The sequence below is a fragment of the Antechinus flavipes genome, chromosome 4, assembly GCF_016432865.1.
Source record: "Antechinus flavipes isolate AdamAnt ecotype Samford, QLD, Australia chromosome 4, AdamAnt_v2, whole genome shotgun sequence".
In the NCBI taxonomy this organism is placed as follows: Eukaryota; Metazoa; Chordata; class Mammalia; order Dasyuromorphia; family Dasyuridae; genus Antechinus; species Antechinus flavipes.
Genome location: NC_067401.1, coordinates 105,072,084 through 105,090,945, shown reverse-complemented (window position 1 = coordinate 105,090,945; position 18,862 = coordinate 105,072,084). Strand labels below are relative to the sequence as shown.

General features: G+C 44.1%; 1 protein-coding gene and 1 long non-coding RNA gene across 2 annotated transcripts in view; one reads left to right on the top strand and one right to left on the bottom strand.

Annotated features, from left to right (window-relative positions):
* Positions 1 to 161: 161 nt before the first annotated feature.
* LOC127559712 (uncharacterized) lies at positions 162 to 17,210 on the bottom strand. The gene is made up of 4 exons (XR_007953192.1): positions 17,066 to 17,210; positions 16,021 to 16,125; positions 3,377 to 3,470; positions 162 to 2,904 (listed from the first exon to the last, which is right to left on the bottom strand). It is a non-coding gene; the product is annotated as an uncharacterized LOC127559712 (long non-coding RNA).
* The window catches only part of LOC127559705 (sodium/potassium-transporting ATPase subunit alpha-2), a 43,348-nt gene continuing 41,144 nt past the window's right edge, over positions 16,659 to 18,862 (top strand). The window contains exon 1 of the mRNA XM_051993671.1: positions 16,659 to 16,791. Within this exon, the coding sequence (XP_051849631.1) occupies positions 16,780 to 16,791 (12 nt within the window). The 5' untranslated portion in view covers positions 16,659 to 16,779. The remainder of the gene's footprint in view (positions 16,792 to 18,862) is intronic.

Genomic DNA, 18,862 nt, shown 5'->3' with positions numbered 1-18,862 from the left:
GCTGAGACAATTGGGGTTAAGTGACTTGCCCAAGATCACACAACTAGGAAGTGTTAAGTGTCTGAGATCAGATTTGAACTCAGGTCCTCCTGACTTCAAGGCTGGTGCTCTATCCACTGCACCACCTAGCTGCCCCTATAGAAATATTTATAACAGCTCTTTTAGACATAGCAAAGAACTAGAAACAAAGTAAATGCCCATCAGTTGGGAAATTGTTAAACTAATTGTAGCATAATGGAATATTACTGTGCTATAAGAAATGTTGAACATTATGAATATAGAAAAGCTTGGAAAGATTTATACAAACTGATACAGAATGGATTAAGCAGGGCCAAGAAAAAATTTAGGCAAATATTGCAACAACATGAATGGAAAGAACAGCCATCAAAAAATAATTGAAAATGAATGTTGCAAAATTACAAAGAACAAGCATAGCCTCAAAGAAGATATAGAAGAAGACATTTCACTTTTCTTCTCCCCTTCTTTCACCCCTTTGAAGAGTTGTAGAAATATGGGGTCCATGGGTATGGAACATTGCCTATATTATCAGGGGTGGGGAGCTAGGAAGTTAATAGTTTTGTTGCTTTTTTTCTCTTCTTTTTTTTCTTTTTTCCTTTAAAATATTTTTTGTTATATGGAGTAGCTTTCTGAGAAGGAAAAGGGAGGAATACTGAAGGAAATTTAGGTGATATAAAAAACTAAATGTTCTTTAACTTATATTTTAACATATTTAACATGTATTTGGTCAACCTGCCATCTGGGGGAAGAAGTGGGGGGAAGGAGGGAAAAAGTTGGAATAAAAGGCTTTGCAACTGTCGATGCTGAAAAATTACAATATCTTGTAAATAAAAAGCTATAATAAAAAATAAAAAAACTAAATGTTCAATAAAAATTTATTTTAAAAAAGAAATAGATACACAGTCATAAATCACATTCTGGTGCACATTTGATTCTTTCTTACAAATATGTGTAAATTTAGCATCCTGGTGCTGTGGTGGGAACCAAAATGACAGACATTAGACTATCCAGTGATGGAATAAGTTTATCGACCTTTGCCCCTTGAAGTCCTAAAGAGCTTTGCTTTCACAACATTCTAAACAGAGACAATTTTCTCACTATGGACCCAATGAGATAGACACAGGCATATCACATACTCCTTATATGTACAATTTCTCCTCTCTCTATCCTTTCTCTGACCTTGATGTAAGCCATTGCAGTAGACTGGATAAATGTGCTCTTTGACTGGATCCCCCTATATTGCTTTGGCTAATTTCCCTCCCACATTATTTTCTACCCCCACCCCCACCACCCACAATTCCTAAATCCTCCATTAGGGGAATCAAAAAGACAGTCTCAAGAGAGGAAAGAGAGAGGGGAGGGAAGTGGTATGTAGTTGCTGGGCTTGGCATTTTCCAATTCTTGAGCCTTGGAGGGGGGTATTGCCCTTTCTCTGCCCTGGCTCATTCCTGCTAACGCCCACTCCGGAATGTCACTTATGGATCCCTCTCTCAGCTGGAATCCCCCCTCAACCCTCCCTCCTCTAGTAAAGTTCTTTGCTCTATTGAGCATGGCTCTAACCCTTTCCTGCCTCTTACTCTCAGTTCTCCAAACCTTGCCAGATGAGGAGGATCAAAGGTTCATAGATTTTACAACTAAAATAAACTTTTATCATCCACTTAAACTCTCTCATTTTACAGATGAGGAAACTAAGGCCCAGGGTGGGAAAATAACTTCCCGAAATTCTATCAGGAAAATTGGGAAACTGAAGTCCCTGAAGGGAACTAATGGGGGAAAGAAGAGAACCCCTAAGGGGATATGGAATTTAGGACAATAAGTCTCCTATTCCCCCACCCTACTTATTTGTAGTGTGTTGAGGTTTGGGCTTCTGGTTTTAACAGAAAATTTTCTGAATGATAGCTCAGCAACTTAGCAGAAATTTATAGTCATAAGGAATTGACCAGGGTAGTGGAAGGTTAAATAATTTGCCATAGGGTTACATAGCTGCAACCTGTCAGAGAAAGGACTTGAAAACATACTTTTATCCACTATTCCACACTCTCTCCTTAACCCAACTATTTTAATTAACATGAAATTAGGTTGAAAAGAACATAAAGGGCTTTTAGAGGGAAAAAGAGGTTGCTTAGGAGTTGTTTCTTTCTGTCACTGGAGTCTGGACCTGGATTGCTTATACCCAACACTTGCTGACCTCTGGCTCCTCCCCAAGCTGTCACAAAGCTCTGCCCTAAAATACAAGCACAGATTGATGTCCAAGAAGTGCTTGGGAGCCCAAGAAAAGAGAGGGTATCCAGAAAAAGGGACTCATTTACAAAATATAGTTTGAAGGCCTGGAATTGAAACTTCTGGCACTACATGCCCAGAGACACATACAACATGGCCATATCCATATCTACTCGTAGACCAGCCTGTAATAAAGCTGTGAAGTTCAAGACCTGTAATGAAAAGGATTGCCTTTTGGGAATGTTGGGAGGGAACTGGGTATCCATTCAATTATTTCCTTTTCTGTGGAAGACAGAATGAATGAATGAAGCATTAAGAGGTTACTATGCACAAAGCCCTATGGGAAACACTGGGGACACAAATAAAAAAGCAAGACAATCCCTTCTCTTGAGTAGTTCACATTCTAATGGGGGAGAAAACGTATATGGAAGGTTTCAGCTGCAAATTAGATGGCAAAGTCCCATGATCCTTAGAGATGTTTACTTTCTCTTTTCTAATGCTTTTTAGGCTGTTAGAATCACATCAGATTTTTGATGTTAAACTCTTTAATATTGCTAAGTACTTTGGTGGCAAGAACTTTTTTAAGGGGTCTTCAGTAGCTCCAGCAGGATACCAGTCTACATCTCTTCAGAGGTTGCAGTATGTGATAATCCTGATTCTGTTTTCCTTTCCATATTTGGGGAGGGGATGTGTAGAGAAGAGACAATTTCTAGTTAGATAAGAATATGGATGAAATCCCCTAAAAACTTCTGGCACCCAAGAGACTTTCTGATTGGCCGAAAGTGATCCTAACATTGTAAATTAATGAAAGAGCTTGTATATACTGAACCCATCTGGGCCAAGGCCAAATGGCAGTTAGGTCCAGGTCACCCAACCTCTTTTTGTTTTTGTTTTTTGGGGTGTGTGTGACAAAAGAGCAACATACTTAGTATGTGTTTCAATCTAGAAAGGATTAGGGGACCAATCTGGAAGTGCCAAACTTCAAAGATTAAAGTAGCTACTTTTAGTCTAGACTAGAATCTTGCTTATGCATTTTTATTGTCTTTAATACTGATTTTTAAGATAGATGACACAGTAGATAAAGTGTTGGGTGTGGAGTCAGGAAGATCAGAGTTCACATGTAGCCTCAGATACTTACTAGCTGTGTAATGCTGGGCAAGTTACTTAATCCTCTTTTCTTCATCTGTAAAATTATTTGGAGATGGAAACAGCAGACCACTCCAGTATCTCTGCTAAAAAAAAATTCAAATGGACACCATTGAAATGACTGAACAATAACAATATTAGTCATCATTTCTGGATACTTCTTTCCCTCTGTGAACAAGTCACGTTCTTATGGTGACAGAAAGAGTAAGAACAGAGGGAGTGTATGATTGGATGAAGCATCTCATTAAAATAGCAATAACAGAATATGGGACTTGGATGTGACAAATCTCTGAGACCACAAAACCCAGGAACATGTTCAGATCTAGGAAAGCAAGGAAACTAACGATTCAGGGAACAGAGGAATATGTCAGGGCTCAAAGACCTCTGACTGAGGTATACCTAGCTCAGAAAGTATTATCAAAGAAGTAGTTGTCACTGATCCCCAAACACCTTTGTTCCCAGTGCCCAAGTTTGTGCCTAATTTCTTGCTCCCAGAACAGCTCAATGCAAAACCAAACAAACAAAGAAACAAAACAAAACAAAACTAAACCAAACTAAATCAAATAAATATATAAACCATTCTTCAGGGAGCACCTGGACCATAGAAACCCACCCAGATTTACAACTGAAAAGTATCCAGGTGACCTGACTTCCCCACACTGCATAGTTGTGTTCTTTCCAACAACATCCATTTTCTAACCAAGGACTAAGGACCAATTTAAAGACTACCACTCCAGATCTGGGGCCTTTATGCATTGCCTACAGCCACCTCCAGAGTGGGAGAGAGGTTGGTGTCCTTATTAGGACTATTGGCAGTGATTCCTGCCTTCCTCTCCAACTGCTCTGCTGCCTTCCTGATTGGAGAAAACAATGCCGGCACAGAAAGCTCCATCACGCTAGCCAAGATCTGGGATATTTAGAAAGCCACAAGAAACAGTTAGGTGGATTCTGAACTGGAAAAGTGTCAGAATAATACTGACCTGGAGAGAGGTCTATGGGACACACTGAAGTGCCCCAAGAATCTGAACTTGTCCCTGTGGTGTTCAGCATTTTAATCAGTGACTTGAATTGATAAGTTTGACTAACATATAGGCCAATTTATAGATGATTTTTTTAATGAGAAGAAAAATGAACATACTGAATGAAAAATTTAAGATAAAAAAATTCAACAAGATAGATTGTTTGAAAGAACCTATTTAACAGGAATAGATATAAAGATCTATATTTAGTCTTTTTATTGTTGTTCGATCAGCTCTAACTCTCTGTGACCCTATTTGGGACTTTCTTGGCAAAGAATGGAGCCGTTTGCCATTTCCTTTTTCCAACTCATTTTACAGAGGAGGAAACTGAGGCAAATAGGGTTAAGTGTCTTGCTTAGGGTTATACTGCTAGTAAATTTCTGAGGAGAGGCTTGAACTCAGGAACAGGAGTCTTTCTGGCTCCAGGGCTGGCATTCTGTGCACTGTGGCACCACTTAGCTGCCCATGTACTTGGTCTACTTCACAAATATAAGATGAGAGAGGAATGTCTACACAGCAGTTCATTTGAAAAAGATCTGGAGGGCTTAGTGGAAGTCTCTTTCCTAAGTCTTCTTTACTCTATACTATCTTCATTGCTGATCTCATCAGCTTTCATGGATTCAATTATCATCTTTATTCATATACTTCCCAGATCTATATATTGAGTCCTAGTCTATCACTTGAACTCTAGATTTACATTATCTATGTGTCCATTGAACATCTTGAACTGGATGCCCCACAGATAGTTAAAATTCACTTTGTCTAAAAATAATCTTTATTCTCTTCCCTTGAAAACCCTTTTCCTTCTGAATTTCCCTCTTACTTTCAAAGAAACCTAGTTTTGTTATCAACTCCTCACTCATACTTCACATATCTGATTTAAAATTTTTGTTTTTTCTAATACCCTCACAACATCTTTATAGATTTTCCTTTCACTCCACACACAGATTCAAGTTCTCATCATTGCCTCTCGTCTGGACAATTACAATGATTTTCTAATTCTCTCTGCCTCTTAGAATTCATGGATTCCTTCAAGACTCAACTTAAATGTTACCCTCTACAGGGAAACTTTTCCCAGCCCCCCTGAGTTGCTAGAGGCTTACCTTGTAAGATTGTCTTTCATATACTTTCTATGTAACTTATATATACCTGCTTATTTACATGTTGATTCTTCCATGAGAATGTAAGCTCCTTGAGGATAGCGTCTATCTTTGCTTTTCTTTGTACTCCCCCACTATCCCTTATTTAGCACAGTGCCTGGCACATAATAAACATTTAACAAATGCTTGTTGAATCAATGAATGAATGAATATTCAATTTGAGTCAACAGTGTAATATGGCAGCCAAAAAAGCTAATAAGATCTTGAGTTGAATTATGATAAGTACAGTGACCAGAATAAAGTGATCTATTGTATCACAATACTTTGCCTTAAAGATAACATCTGAAATATTGTGTTTCCTGGGGAGCCACATTAGAAAAGACACAAGTAAGTTGGAGAGTGTTTGAAGGCACCATACTGGTACCCCATTATCTATTAAAGGGACAGGGGCTATTTGGCCTGAAAGAGAAAAGATCATGGGGGTGGGGGGCGAGGGGAGGGAATGATAGCTGTTTTCAAATATTTGAAGGGTTGTAATATGAAAGAAATTAAACATGTGTTTTTTTTGGTTTTTTTTTGCTTGGCCCCAGAAAGCAGAACTAGGAATAACAATCTATGGAGATGCAGATCTGGGTTCAATGTGACGAAAAACATCCCAAAAGTGAAAGGCTTTTATGGGAGAAAGTGAGAACCTCCAGTTTAGAGGATTTCAAGCAAAAGTTAAACATTTTTTAACAGTATTAAAGAGAATATTTTTATTTTAGCATAGGCTGGATTCAATGATTATTGAAGTCCTTTTCAGTCAGATTCTGGGTATGCTGATGGATGGGGAACAATCATGGGAATTCATCTCCTTAGGGTCCCCATGCAGATCTTCTTGAATATCTCAGAAAATGATTCATGTCCAGTTTTCTTTTTTTCCCCTGAGGCAATTAGGGTTAAGTGACTTGCCCAGAATCACACAGCTAGGAAGTGTTAAGTCTAAAACCAGATTTGAACTCAATGGTCCTAATTTCAGGGTTGCTGCTCTATCCGCTGAGTCACCTAACTGCTCCTCATGTCTAGTTTTCTACCAGTGGAAAGAAAAGGGCCTCATCTTCTATGCAAGAACTTAGTATGACTTTATATTCAGGTACATGACAATCTTTCGGTTACCCTCACAGGAAATATAAAACAACAAAGCAGTAATTTAATAAAGGATCAATATATTACTCCTTTAATTTCATTGAGTTATACCCCAGAGCCAATACTCTTTCCATTACACTGAGTCCATTTTTCTGTATCTCTGTCTCTCCATCTGTGGAATGAAGAAAACCAGCCTTATTTTCTATGGCAATCAGTCAAGAAGGCAGAACCCAACTCTCAATTATTCTCAGTTGAAGGTGCTTAATCTGACTAATCATATACAACAGGGACGGAGGCTATAGAAGAGAGAAAATAGAAGGATCTTATTGGAATATTAGGAGGAGCTAGGGCTGAGATACATGTGATGTTTTGCATTAACTAAATCAGATATAAATACAATCTTCCTCTTTGGATTATGAAGGAGGAAGTGACTCTGAGTTTTCAAAGATTGTGCCAGAGGAGCTCAAGGGCTGATAGATCTTAACAAATTGGAAAGGATCACAGGACCATAGAACTCGTACTATAAGGGACCTCTCAGAAGCCAGCAAGTTCAGCTCCCTCATTTTATAGATGAGCAAACTGAGGTACAGACTCACAAAGCATCTGAAAAGCGATATGAACCTGATTCTAACTTCAAAATGTTATCCTGAGAGTTGATGGATGAGTAGATAGAACACTGGGCCCAGAATCAGGAAGATCAAGTCCAACCTCAGGCACTTGCTAAATGTCAATTAATTTTGTTTGCCTCAGTTTCTTCAGATATAAAATGAGTATAATAATAAACCTACCTCCCAGTATTGTTGCAAGGAACAAATGAGATAATATTTGTTATGTACTTAGCACAGTGTCTGATGCATAATAGATGCTATATAAATGCTTATTCTCCATCCCATCCCCACCCCTCTGGGTGCTACAGCAATATCATGGGTTGCATTGTATTCTTCGATAAGAGAATCAGCCTGGTTACATCCTAGAGAGGCCCCCAGATAATGAGTTTTCCTAGTCATAGCAATTTATTAATGAAGAGCTTCTTAACCTGAGGTTCATGAATTTTCTCTTTAAAAAAATTAATTGCTTTACTTCAATAAATCAGGTTCCATTTTAATCTTATGCATTTTGTTTTATGCCTTTTAAAACATATGGGCTTCACCAGACTGCTCAAGGAGTCTATGACACAAAAATGGTTTAAGAATTTCTGCTTTAAAGTATCTATTCAGATTTGGGAGGGGGGTGGGGGGGGGGGGTGAAGTGTTTGACTATGGAGAAAGAATGTACAATGATAAAATCATGGAAAGAAGGAAGGAAGGGAGGGAGAAAGCAAAAGAGGGTGGGAGGAAAGAAGGAAGGAAGGAAGGGAAGAAGGAAAAAGAGGGAGAAAAAGGAGGAAAGGGAGAGAGAAAAAGGAGGAAGAGAATGAAGAAAGGGAAGAAAGAGAAGAAGGAAAGGAAGTAAAGAAAGAAGGAGGAAGGGAGGAAAGGAAGGAAGAAAAGAAAGAAAAAGAAGAAAGGGAGGGAGGGAGGGATAAATAGAAGGAGGGAAGGGATTTATTAATTATCTACTAAGTGCCAGGCACTTTACAATAACCTCACAACAACCATGGGAGATAGGTGCTATTATTATGTCCACTTTAAAGATGAGGAAATCAAGACTAGCTGGGGTTATGGGATTTGACCAGGGTCACAGAGCTAATAAGTGTCAGAGATGGATTTTGAACTCATGTCTCTGATTCCAGGCCTAATATTCTGTTCACAATGTCACTTTAGTCAATAAATGCTGAAAGTAACTTTTTTGTTTGTTTGTTTTTTTCTTTTTCTTTTCTGGACTCCTAAGATAGTGTGGAGAAAAATGGACCCAGAGATGAGAAATATTGGTCTCCCTTTGAAAGGAAAATGAAGCACAAGGGAGGAAACAGGCTAGAACTAGCATTGGGACAAGAAGGCCATCTTCCCATTTCTCAGCACCCCTTGGGGAAGGTCCGAGCCCAAAGTCCGAGAGCCCAGCAAAGAAAGCCAAATGAAGCTTGAGCTTGTGTGAGGCGGGTGGAGGAGCGGAAGAAGCTGAAGGGAGACAACACAGCCTCCTGATAGGAGGAGCAGGGGAGGCGTGGTGCTCTGGGCCAGCAGTTGGGTCAGATCTCTGGCCAAAGCAAACCCTCCTCAGGGGTTGGGGTGCGTTCCCTCCCTCCTCCCCTCAGATATAATCAAAGGCAAACAGGAACCCTAGAGGGACCAGCTGTGTCCCTTGATCCCCATGCCCAGCATGGACCATTAACCCCATCTTCCCTGCCCTAGCTTACAAGAACTTTGGAATCAAACTCAACTAGTGTTCATTGTTATGTGAATTACTTAATGTCAAATGCACAAAGGGCCTCCAGTTCCACCCCCTTTCATAGTATCCCTTTACCTCTTCCCTCTCTGTGTCTCTCTAACCTTCTTGTCCTGACCCCTGTTCTTCCCTTCATTATGCTCCCAGACTATCTGCTTCTCTCCCAGGATCCCCGTTCCCTCCTCCAAATTTCTACCAGTCTCTGCCTCTTTCCCTTCAGCGCCTCTGCACCTTTGACCCCTACCCCAATTTCTCCCTCTTGCCCCTTTATGTCCCCCCAAAGTTATCTCATCTCCTCAATGTTTTCCCTCAAGCCATTCTCATCATCCTTCCTCAACCACAATTCTCCTAAGCTTCCAACCTTCTTCCCTTCTGCTTTAGAGGCAGCCCCTTTTACTCTGGGACAATGCAAATGATCAGAAAGTTTCCCTTTCTGTCTAGTGGAAATCTTCATCTTTACAAGTTCCTTCTGCCCGCATCTCCTAGTTCTGCTATCTTGGGTTAAAAAGAATAAATATAATCTTTCTTCCACATGACACCACTTTGAATACTTGAAGATAAAGATCATGATCCTCAAGTCTTATCTTTTATATTAAACGATCTCATTCAAGGCCTTTCACCATCCTGTTACCCTCCTGTGACTGCTTTGCAGTTTACTTGTGGATTTTTATCCACATCTATGATTTTATCAGATGGGGAACTTCCGGTGTGGATACTCTCTCTCCAGTAACAGACTGAAACTTACTTCCATCTACAAGTCATATCAATTAACAAACATATATTAAGCTCCTGCCTATGCTATGTGCAAAGCATCCTGTGAGGCCTTGGAGAACTTATAGATTTATAGGATTGCCTGCCATGCTAAGAAATGGGTCGAGACAACTTGCACATGGTCATATAGTCTCTATGTGTCAGAGGCAGGATTTGAACTGTGTCTCCCTGGCTTTAAGGCTAGCCTTCTATCTGCTAGACTTATCAGTATCTGTAGTTAAATACGGCACTCAGTACTTAAATGTGCCTCGAGTCTCTCTCTCTTTCCAATCTGGCTTTCACAGCTTCTCCTCAGGGACCACGGTTAGCTTCCTGCTCCCATCCCAAGGGCAGCTGTACCCTCTTCCACAGATTCTCCTTTTCAGTGACAGCACTCGAACCAGCAAATCTTTTATGTTAGTACTGTGGCTGGTACATAATAGGTACTTAATAAATGCTTGTTGATTGATTGATTGAGTGATTCAGACAGACTAGAAAATGGTCCCAGAGGATAGGCTCTCTACTTTAGTAACAGAGCTGAGCATTAAATACATGGACATCACTGGGTAATGGGCAGATGAAAAAATGGAGGTGTTGTGTATGTCATGACCATAGGAGTAAGTTTGCCCTGGGACTGGGGGGCTCCTGAGACTTTGAAACTTATTCTCTCTCTCTCTCTCTCTCTCTCCTCTCTCTCTCTCTCTCTCTCTCGGTCTCTTTCTCTCTCTCTCTCAGTCTCTTTCTCTCTCTCTCTCTCTCTCTCTCTTTCTCTGTCTCTCTCTCTCTCTCTCTCTCTCTCGGTCTCTTTCTCTCTCTCTCTCTCTCTCTCTCTCTCTCTCTCTCTCTCTCTCTCTCTCTCTGTGTGTGTGTGTGTGTGTGTGTGTGTGTGTGTCTCTTACCTATGCACCTAGTGGGGGAAAGCTGAAAGAGACATGGAAAAAAAAAAAGCTAAAGGTGTAAACATAGAAAAAAAATGAGAACCAAAGATAGAAAGATATTTAGAGAAACAGAGATGCTATGGATGACAATGAAAGGTAGAAAGAAGACATAAGGAAAAGCGGAGAAAGGAAATGACAGAGGAAAGGGAAAAGTGGGGAAAGACAGAGACAAAGACAAAGAGATAGAGACAGAGAGAGAGAGAAGGAGAGAGAGGAGAGAGAGAAAGAAAGTGAAAGAGAATGAGAGAGACACAGAGACAGAGACAGATGCAAGCAGCAAAAGAAGGGTGAGAGAGAAAGAATTTTGGTCTCGTCCCAGGAGGTGGGGGTGGGGGATGATGGTAAGACCAAAGATGGGTGAGACAGGAGGAGGGTGAGTTAAAAAAGGCTAGAGGAGCTCCCTGCACTGTTTTTCCCCACCCCCACCTCTTTCCCTCCCTCTCTCCTTCATGATCTTGAAACAACCTTCAAGTCTGGGCTGGAGGCCCCAGGAGGTCAGTCACTTAGGAAACAAAACTGTTTCTTGGAGACCTTGAAAGCCCATCTGCAGCCGATGCACGTCCCCAACCCCCGCTTCCCTGGTGTGCGCCTGCACACACACACATTCTCTCATAGAATCTCACGTAGTCACCCAGACTCTCTCACAATCACTCAGCTACACACACACACACACACACACACACACACACTTGCCAGTGCTTTTCCTCTACTGCATACAGTCACACACAGCATCACACAGATTGTCACACGCTCCTGCACATCTAGACCACGCTCCCACATTCTCTCCACTGTCTCTCTGTATCTGTCTCTGTCTCTTTCTCTCCTTTCTCTATCCCTCTCTCTGTGTCTCTCTGACTCTGTCTCTGTCTCTCTCTGTCTCTCTGTCTGTCTGTCTCTCTGTCTGTCTCTAACTCTGTCTCTGTCTGTATCTCCCTCTGTCTCTCTCTGTCTCTGTCTCTCTTTCTGTCTCTCTCTCTCTCTGTGTCTCTGTCTCGCTCTCTGTGTCTCTCTCTGTCTCTCTGTCTCTGTCTCTGTTTTTCTGTCTCTTTCTCTCTGTCTCTCTGATTCTGTCTCTGACTCTGTCTCTCTGTCTGTCTGTCTGTCTCTGTCTCTCTGACTCTGTCTCTCTCTCTCTATCTCTGTCTCTCTGTCTTTGTCTGCCTGTCTCTGGCAGAAACTCTGTCTCTTTCTCTATCTCTGTCTCTCTCTGTCTCTCTGTCTCTGACTCTGACTCTGTCTCTGTCTCTGACTCTGTCTCTCTGACTTTGTCTCTCTCTATCTCTGTCTCTCTGTCTGTCTGTCTCTCTCTCTCTCTCACACACAGACACCTCTATACATATGAGGTCTAGCTACAAAGTAGAGGCAGTGAGATAAGAAGCAAAAACTGAGCTGAATTTAGAATCAGGAGACTGGGGTTCTAATCTCAGCTCGGCCACTTACTACCTATGTGACCCTCCCTCAGTTTCCTCCTATGTGAAATGGGATGGAAATACTTTTACTTACCTCAAAAAGTTGGCCTGAGGAAAGCATTTTGTAATGTCTGAAGTGTCACAGAGATGGGAATTTATTCATAGTAGTAAATAGTCTGGCTTGGTACTTGCTAGCAAATGAGTTTTTTCTCCTTCAGAAGTAGTTCCCCTTGGGACTATGAACTTACTTCATTCAGATTTACAATCACTACTCAGATCCCTTTGAACTCTTCTAAAGTTACCATTCCCTTTGTGAAAGTCTCCCTAGACCCTTCCATTCCCTACCATTTATCTAGATTTTAAAATTCTCTTCCATATTCATACGCTAACATATACGTATGCATATATACTCGTTCTCACATATGTTCTCATTTACACTGCCAGTCAGCTCCCCTGCTCCTTAGTTCTTTCCATAGAAACCCTGTCCTAGACTTCTTCATCCTTCTAAAGGCAAATACCCTTCCTCCCCTCTCCATTCCTCTCATTTCAGATCTGCTTCCTATTCTGGCTTTCTGTGATTTCTCTTCTCAGCTCTGATTCTCCTTCCAACTTCAGCCTAAGTCATTCTGGGCCTTTCCCTTCCCATCTCCTCTCGTTATAAATATCTCCTTATTCTCCCCTAGAATCCTCCTTTGCCAAAGGCCCCGGTCCAACCGGATGCCCAAGGGAAAAGAGCAGCTTGAGCCAGGTACCGAGACCCAAGAGGGTGAGAATGTTCATGCTCTAGTCCCATATCCTGGGGACTTTGTCAGTGGTTGGGGAAAAGGGACCTTTCTCAGTGGGGAAAGAAAGATACTGAAGTCCAGAGGAGAGAATGTATTCTCCAAAGTAGAAACAGGGGAGGTTGGGAGCCAGGAATTCCACACAGACTGCAGGGCTCCAAGCCCACTGTGGTCCTCCTTCTCATCTAGTGCCATAGAAGTTCATGTGACTAGCAACCCAAAAACCATTGGATTTGCTTTGGGTTTGGGACTAGCAAATGTATGGGATGATGGAATTGATCCTAACTCTACCCATTGAAAGAACAGGAGAGGACATAGCCCTAGCCTTTAAGGGGGCAGCTAAGAAAAGTCAGTTTTCCTAGGGTCATCGTTACTACTTACATTCCTGGGAAATTAGTAAAGCAAATTTTGTTTCCATTTCACCCGTGGGAAAACTGAGGCTCATGGAAGCTTAAGTTTTACCCATTGTCATAGTTAGCTGCAAGTAACAAAATGAGAATTTAAATACAGGTCACCTGACCCCAAGACTAATTCTCATTTTACTATTCATGCTGTCTCTAAAGGATGCTGGCATTGCAGGGTTACATGTGGAATGACACTGGTTCTGGTCTCAATACCTGGGCTTAATGCTCTTTGAGGAGAAGCAGAGTGGGTAGGAAAAACATTGTTGTTATGAGTTGAATAACATGGGTCTGTGACCTAGTTCTTCCTCTAACTAGCTTTGTGATCTTGGGCAAGTCACTTTTCCTCTGGGCTTCAGGTTGCTCATTTGTAAAATGAACCTAGATGAACTCCTCTTCCAGCTCTTAGAATTCCACTGGGGCTATTTTAACTGTGGGAGAGATTCTGAGGCTGGAGGTCTCCCCTCTCCTTATTCCACATTGTCCCAGAAAATAGAGAAACTGAGGTCTATAAAGAGAAATCTCATGCCCAATTGTATCCAATTAAAATCCAGATGTGAAAGACAAATTAACCTAAATTCATCATTTTGTCCCTTCCTGTAGACAAGGCAGGCCATCTCCTTGGTCATTCCCGTGACTGGGATACAAGAGATAGCTAATGTGCTCAATGTGTTAAATACTTTTTTGTTTCCCCAAAATTACCTTATTTGATGTTCTTAGCAGCCCTGTGAGGTTGGTGCTATTATTATTTCTGTCTTACAGTTGAGGAAACCGAGACAGAGACAAAGTGGCTTGCCCAGGGTCACACAACTAGGGAGAATCTCCAGACCCCATATAAAGTCCACTGGGGTTTTCTTGTCTCCTTGTTCCAGGGTCTATCAGTCCCTTCCTTTTTATCCTTACTTCCTGCCCCCATAGCTCTCTAAAGAGCCCAAACTAAGGTTCCATCATCCTCCTGTACCTCCAACCTTCTTTCCTCATCTCCAGGCTGTGTTACAGGGGAATCATCTGCAGAGGGAATGGAAGGCACAAAGTGGGGGGGGGGAACTTGTGGGTTCTGTTCTACCTCCAACAGGCATGTCTGTTCGGAAGTGGGCCGTGCCCCCACCGGATCCCTGTAATGGAAAATCCCAGCGGCATAGCAGGAAGGGGGGGCAGTTATTTGGGGAATTCGGGCAGGGGCCTTGAACACAGAGATCGGATTTGCCAGAGAGAACAGGCGATAATCCCTCTGTGGGGAGCTCCCCTCCGGAGTCAGAGACAGATCTGACTCAGCGTTGGAGGGGCCTATGCTCCCCAGGACCTCAGCCCATTGACCTCCTTCTTGTTTTCTTCTCCACGCTTCCCTCTCCCTGTGCTAGAATGCCCCCTCTCTTTTATAGGTATCTCAGTACTTCTATCTTCAGAGAACCAGAGATATACTACTAGAAAATCTTACCCTTTTGCAGCCCCTCTCCCCCCTCCCTACTTTCGCCCAGTTCCCATCTCAGAAGGAAAAGTGTGTCAAGGGATGAAGGTATTCTTTCTCCTTCTTCACTGTCCCCTCTCAGCTCTTCTTTATTGCTCTCTATGCTCTTTCTTCCCTTATAGCAACAATGATATTCCCAGACCCTATTCAAGGATCATTTAATCTATCCTGCCTCTAGAGAGCCCATTGTCAGCCTAGATCTAGGTAAAGGCATCCCTACCAGAGATCACTCCTCCATCATTAAAAATATCTGGTTTCAAAGGCTGGCTTCAGATATTTCCTCACCATTGGACGAAAAGACCTTTAAGGACCTTCCAAATCCTCTGACCCGTTCCAAAATCTTATGCTCCTCCCTAGTAGGAAAGTCTTGATATCTAACCTCAGTGATTCAAGCAGTAGCATTTTAACTCTTTCTCTAACTGTGGTCTCATTGGAAATAATTTATAATAGTGAGAGTTAAGGTCTACAAAGCACTTGACAAACATCTCCTTTTATCCTCATAAAAATCATAGGAAGTAATTGTCATTATTTCTGTTTTACAGATGGGGAAATGGAGGCAGATAGGGAATAGATGACATTATTCCCATTTTACAGATGGGGAAAACAGGCAGAGAGGAAGTAGGTGCCATTATTATTCTCATTTTACAGATGGGAAAACAGAGGCAGATAGAGAGTAGATACCATTATTTCCATTTTAAAATGGAGAAATGGAAGCAAATAAGAAGTAGGTACCATAATTATTCCCATTTTACAGATGAGGAAACAGAGGCAGACAGTGGTAAAATGACTTGCCCAAGGTCACACAATTAAGACGTGTTTGAAGCCACAGTTGAACTCAACTCTTCCTGACCCTAGATGCAGTACACTATTTGTTGCCTCTGTGCTGCCTCACTTACCCCTTGTGCCATTTTGTAGATTCAAAAACTGTTATTAAGTTGATTTTCTGGCTTCCTTCCCAATCTCAGTTTTACCTTACTCTTTAGGGCTCCCTTCCTTTCCCCCTTCCTGCCACCCCCTCCCAGCACTCTCTCTCTTCTTGATTCTATCCCAAATGTCAAAACTGGGACTGAGCATTAAAACTCTTGGATTTCAAGGGAAAAGAGCAGGAAAAGGCATATACCGCCCAAGTGAATGAATCCAGGGGAACACTCGGCGGCCTAAGTCTGCCCTTTCTACATCACCCCTCCTTCTCAAGTCCTCCCTGGGTGGTCTTGATGTCTTTCCTGGGAAGAGCAGATGCAAGACTTGGAGGTCCTTGTCCTTGTGTTTCTGGCCTGGCACTGGCTTAGGGAGCTGGGGAGGAAGGCAGATGTAACTACCTTTTCAGTCCCTCTTAGAGGACTCGGGAAGCCCTTGCTCTCCCATCTCCAGACCTGGTACCTTCTTAAGAGACTGCTCTGGTTTCCATAGGTGGGCATCATGATCTAATGAACAGAACCCCGGGTCTGAAATCTGGTCCCGACCGAACCATGGACTTGTGGTGTGACCTTGGACCAGTCACTTAACCAGTTTCTTAATTTATAAAATGACATCTGTGGTCTCTTCCAGCTCTAAAGTCAGAGGGCTCTATAGACTCCTACATAGGGGAGGCTCTGGGCCCCGATTCCCCTCCTCCACTCCCCCTCCCCCTTTCCCTTTCCTCTCCTTGGGGTTTGAGCATTGAAGATCTAAATGAACAGACCCCCCCCCCCAGTCCTTCCTGCTCTATGAGAACTATTTTGAAGAAGTTCCTCGCTCTCCTCATCTCTCCCCTCCCCCACGATCCCCCCAGTCCCCTGCTTCTCCCCGCTGGTGGCTGCCAAAGGCAATTGGGGAGACAGGGAGAAATTGGGGAGGGAGGGCAACCATCAGGACATGAGGCACTAAGGGGCTGGAGGGGAGGAGCCCTCAGGGATCCTATTTCAACAAGCGGCTCTTTCCCGAGCAGGAGGAGGGGGAGAGGGGGAGAGAGACCTATTTAAAGCTACCCTGTTACTTCGGCTGTCTCTGTCCGTCTGACTCGATCTCCGCCTGTCCGAGTTGACGATCCTTCCCATTGGCCTCTCCGTTCTCAGTCCCTGCAGCTCCTCTGCCCCAAGATGGGCCGCGGGGTGAGTACCCCTGAAAGCTGAGCCCACCCCCCCTGCTACCATGTCTCTTACCAAGCATGGAGCCCGGAGGAGGGAAGGTTGGCAAAACAGGGACCAAGGTTGGGGGGTGGAGAAGAGAGAATGGGCAGTGGGAAGGAAGACCCAGGGAGGCGGTTCAGAGGTGGGCACCACACTCACACACTCACTCACGCACGCAGACGCGCGCTCCCTTCACACTGCAGTCCCGGACCCCCTCTCCCCTGCTCCAGCCCACCCTGAACTTTTCCAAACTTACTCGTTAAGCCTCTTCCTAACACTCCCGTATTCCCATTCACTTGCTGCTTTTCTTTCTCCCACCCTAAGTAGCCAACTGAAGGGTCATCTGGTCCTGTTTGTTCCCAGGACCCAAAAGACAGCCCCCTGGGACTGCCAGTCAGAGAGGGTAGGGAACACTCTGGCTTATTGAGGGCTGGGAGGGGCGGAAGCTATAGGGATTCAGCATCTCATTCCCTGGGTAGCCAAGCAGCTCTGGACACCCAGTTCCCTGGGCACTGAGTGCCAGGGACAGCTGGGAGAGGTGGGGGGAGGAGTGAAGGCCCCCCGCCATGTTCTGGGCAGCATTGTCCTTGGGCTTAAGGCTCTGCTCAGCAAAGATTTTCCCAGGGGTTAGCAGCAGCAATCTGGCCCCTCGTCCCGGCCGGGGCATTCTCAAGCACGGGAATGCCCGCTGGGCAGATCAGAGACCTCCTCTGGGCGCTCTCGCCCGGACCCCCACGGGAGGCAGGGCCTGAGTTTGGGACAGTTGGAAGTACAATTTCCATCTGAGGAGGACTGACCCTTTCCCCTCGTACCTCACAGAACCAACCCCTTTCCTCTGGGAAAGAACATGGTAAAGGATGGGTCGCTTCTAGGGGAAACGAGCCAGCGCTAAGAAGGGTCTCTCCGCCGAGGGACTTCCCAGAGGACAAGGGGACCATGGAGGGTCAGGCCAGGACACATCTGAGTTGGACAGCTGAGAAAGCGATGGGGTGGGGACACCAGGGTTCCTGGGCTCGGAGGAGAGCTATAAATAGAGAGTGAGGGAATCACAACCGTGTGTGGCCCTGAGTGTCTGTGTCCATGAATGCGTCTCTGTGTGTGTGCACGAGTGTGTGTGCATGTATGTGTGGGAAGATGTATCTGCGTCCTTGTGAAAGGGGGTCCGTGGACTCCATTGGTGACAAGGCCCAAGTGTAGCCGCCGTCCTGCCTCCGTGTGAGTGAGTGTGAGTGTGTGTGCGTTCGCACGGGTCTCAGAGAGAAACATCTTTGGGACATCAGATGCCCTGGGGAGCTTATGAAGTCCCGAGTCTTTCAGCTGAGTTTTGGATTCTGTACTAAGAGGAATAAATCTCCTGGAGGAATGGGTTCCCAGTGAGCCTGCCAGGAGCCTTCGGTATAAAGACTGCGTGAGGGAGAGTTACAGGATGGGGAGAAGGTCAGGCAGAGACGAGCTCTTCGACCGATTTCCACTTCAGGACACTGGGGTTTCCTTCCAGTCCTGGAGCTACTACTGGGAAGACAATGTTCCCCGGGGACCCAGGAGTGCCGAGTTACAGGAAAATAGGTGCTCTGGAGGCTGTAGAATTCTCCCTCACTAGCTAGCTCCAGCTTTATCCTCCCACCAAGCGTCTAACTTCACTTGACCCCCAAACTATCCCTTTAGTGGTTTAAATAGGAATAATAGCCAGGTGGGGAAGGAAAATAGGCTGTTTCGGCTGAAGGAGGCAGGGTGAGATGGGGGTGGCGGCAGCTTGGATCCCAGCCCGTCAGGAAGGACCACCCTGCAGGAAGATAGACTCCCCAGATTCTGGTTTCTAGGGTACTGCTCCTCAGTCCAGAATTGTCCATTTTCCATCACTCTTAGAAGGGGAGAGCCCTGCTGGTCCCCAGCCCAGAACTGGTCTCATCTCATCACCCCACAGCCGTGAGGGATGGCCTGGGATGTGGGGGAGGGATATAACAGTGTTGGGAGGGGGATGCCGGCCTTCTCCAGCTGCAGTGGGGAGGTATGGTGGGGGGGCAGATTGGGCTGATTTCCAGCCGCCCCCGCT